This window comes from Petaurus breviceps, unplaced genomic scaffold, assembly GCF_028583685.1.
Source record: "Petaurus breviceps papuanus isolate PSGF00001 unplaced genomic scaffold, PetGlider_PUasm1.0 91133, whole genome shotgun sequence".
NCBI lineage: Eukaryota > Metazoa > Chordata > Mammalia > Diprotodontia > Petauridae > Petaurus > Petaurus breviceps.
The window spans coordinates 34,886,365-34,889,022 of record NW_027187419.1 but is presented as its reverse complement, the minus strand read 5'-3'; the positions used below and the strand labels follow the sequence as shown (position 1 = coordinate 34,889,022).

Sequence of the window (2,658 nt, the reverse complement as noted above, 5' to 3'; positions counted from 1 at the left end):
TCTTTCCCATCAAACAATGTGAGTCTTTGCCCTTAAATTGTATGCTAGATTTCTTCTCTTTCTCAATATTTAATTGTTAAAGTCAATCAGGGTAAAGCAGCTACTGAATATGAGTTGAACTTCTTGGGTGAAATTCTTATTCCCAGACCATACTAGCCTGCTAGGGAAGACACTATTTTTTTTCCCGTGAACTCATTCTACCAAGGCTAACATCCTCTTTTTGGACTGACTAAAATAGGTGTCATTTGATTGATCATTGATTAAGTTATTTTGAAGAGAAAGTACATTGATACATGGAATATTATATCTGAAAAACTTTAGCAGAAGTCTCATAAAGGGAGAAGAAATTCATACTCTAAGGTCTCAGAGGCTCAGAAGAAAGAAACATGGAATAAATTTTTGTTTTCAACTTGAGGGACCAAGACTGGTCACAAAAGCAAAACTTTATTCAATCCCAGGCAGTGGCCATCGAGTTAAGAGCCACAGGGGCAGAAGTCTTCATGTCACAAGGGCAAAGTTATTTCAACCACAGAAGGCATGATAGTGCAGACATTTCTTCATGGTGTCCTGGTCATGGGTTTGAGGCAGTAGCAGTCCTAGCCCTATTCCTACACTTCTTGATCCCAGGGTCTTGCCTTTTGATTCTCAGAGTTCTGTCTCAATTGTAAAGGGCTTTGTAAAAAAACAAGTACGCAAGCAAAGTGCTCTAGAAAAGGGGAGAACCTTGGAAATTCGAGAACATGTGAACCATCCTACTATTGCTACGTGTGAGCCAAGGGACTGGAGAGAAGATCTGATCCAATGAGGTACCTTGGCCCTGCCCACCCCCTTCCTGAAACTGATTAGATTTGGTCATATAAAGAAACTATTGACTTGACCATAGAAATAAGAGGAGGTGGTTCGGCTGATGACTAGGCACAGGGGCCGTGTTGCCCCTGACAGATGAATGCTGTGGGTACTGCTATGCTCCCCTAGCTGGCTGCCCAATATAGAGAGCAGCCATGCAGGAGCTCTAGTGAGTTCAAAGCTGGTAGCACACAAAAGAGATGGGGGCAGCTGGCAGAGGGCCCCCTCTATATTCTAGGGTCACCTAAGAGCCTGTACCTTTGACAAGTGGGACCATCAGCACAGAGCCCACCCAAGGGGAGGGCAATCACACTAGCATCAGGGGTATATGTGTCTTTGAGGGGTGGGTGGAGTCCTCATTTCTACCTGAGAGTTGTTAATGGGCAGGGAAAGGGGCATGGTCACCCTGCTTGGGGTAGAGTTAAGGGCATGGAAGAGCCCATGTGTCTACCTCCCATGGAGGGCCCACATCCATTTTACCGACCACCACTGGCTCTGGAGTCCTTGGCACCCAACTCTGGGCAGGGAAATAGAAAGGGCAAGGAAGACTGTGCTTCTTCTTCCCACCCCCACGGTGTCTTTATCGTCCATACATCCCCAAAACCAGGAAGCTGAAGGAGACAGTGACCCCTACCAAAGAAACAGTGGCAGGCTCTGTGAAGAATTGTCGATAGTTGATATGGAAGTACCAGACTACATCCAGCAGCACCACAAATGCAGGCACCATGAGGCTTCCCACATTGAAGCTGAGACCAGGTGGCTCTGTGGTGGGAGAAGTGGGCAGTGATGAGGGGCCAGAGGCTGTTGGCCCTGGGGGTGATCGGTGACAGTGGATTACACAGTTGTCAGTGATGTTTAGGGAGCGCAGGGTTCGAGCTGTATCCTGCAGCAGGCGGCCTTGGTAAATCAGTTTCATCTGATTCTCCTGCCCAGGAAAGTATTTGCTCTTGAAGGTGCCCATGGTGTCCTCAGGTCTGGACACAGCCAGCTCCTCTGTGTCATTGAGGAATTTGAGCTGAACGTTGATGAGGCCAGGGTTAGGCAGAAGGTGGGTGCTACCCTCAGACCTCAGGGAAGCTTCTGGACTTCTGCCCTCACCACTAGTTGCCTGATTAGGCAGCCCCTGTATGTCAAGCAGGTGCTCGAGGCCTGGCTCAGCCCCACCCCCAGCACCAGGCTCACCTGCTGAGTCCCCCCCCCCACCTTCCTCCCCAGCTTTCTCCTCAGTACACTCTTCAAGATGGGTGGGCTCAGCTGGCTCCGAGGTGCCTGGCCCCCTGACCAGGTGTTCCACGTGACCAAGACAGAGCACAGAGGTGTCACCACCTGCCACAATGGTGTGCAGGAGCTGGCTATTGCCAGCATCTGCCACATAGGTGGAGAGCCAGGCCAGTATGAGGGCCAACACCAGCACCACCATACCCACCACCACTGTCACCTCATTGCCCATGCCTTCAATGAGGGTGGTATCAGGTGGTTCCATGGCTGGAATTCTTATAGGGTCTGAGCTGCCCATCAGGGGAGGTGGGGCGGGTGGGCACCGGTAGCCCCTGATTCATTCCAGGACCGGGTCTTCCTGGAATAACTTTTGATAACAACGTATTAGGCAAGTATTTTTTTTTCTTTCCCTATTTTTTTTTCTGTAAATAGTATTTTACCTTCTTCAACCACATGCAAGGAGTTATCAATGTTAATCTTTCATAAGATTTGGGTTCCAAATAATTTTTCTTGCCTCTCTCCCCTCCCCTAAGACAGCAAGCAATCTGATGTAGACCATACATATGCAATCACGCTAAACATTCTCCACATTAG

The 2,658-nt window shown here is 48.8% G+C and overlaps 1 protein-coding gene across 2 annotated transcripts; it reads right to left on the bottom strand.

The window, feature by feature from the left end:
• Nucleotides 1-1,199: 1,199 nt before the first annotated feature.
• On the bottom strand, nucleotides 1,200-2,355 carry LOC138155015 (transmembrane and ubiquitin-like domain-containing protein 2). Of its 2 annotated transcripts, XM_069080022.1 has the most exons (2): nucleotides 2,077-2,355; nucleotides 1,200-1,995 (listed from the first exon to the last, which is right to left on the bottom strand). In XM_069080022.1, exons 1-2 carry the CDS (start codon nucleotides 2,327-2,329, stop codon nucleotides 1,427-1,429), a joined length of 822 nt encoding a protein of 273 aa, XP_068936123.1. In that variant the 5' UTR covers nucleotides 2,330-2,355; the 3' UTR covers nucleotides 1,200-1,426. The 2 variants fall into 2 exon arrangements, with proteins under 2 accessions (XP_068936123.1, XP_068936122.1); XM_069080021.1 differs by having other exon boundaries at nucleotides 1,200-2,355.
• Nucleotides 2,356-2,658: the final 303 nt, after the last annotated feature.

Excerpts from the sequence above, each read along its gene's own strand:
- LOC138155015 (XM_069080021.1), bottom strand. The coding sequence starts at position 2,329 with ATGGAACCACCTGATACCACCCTCATTGAAGGCATGGGCAATGAGGTG.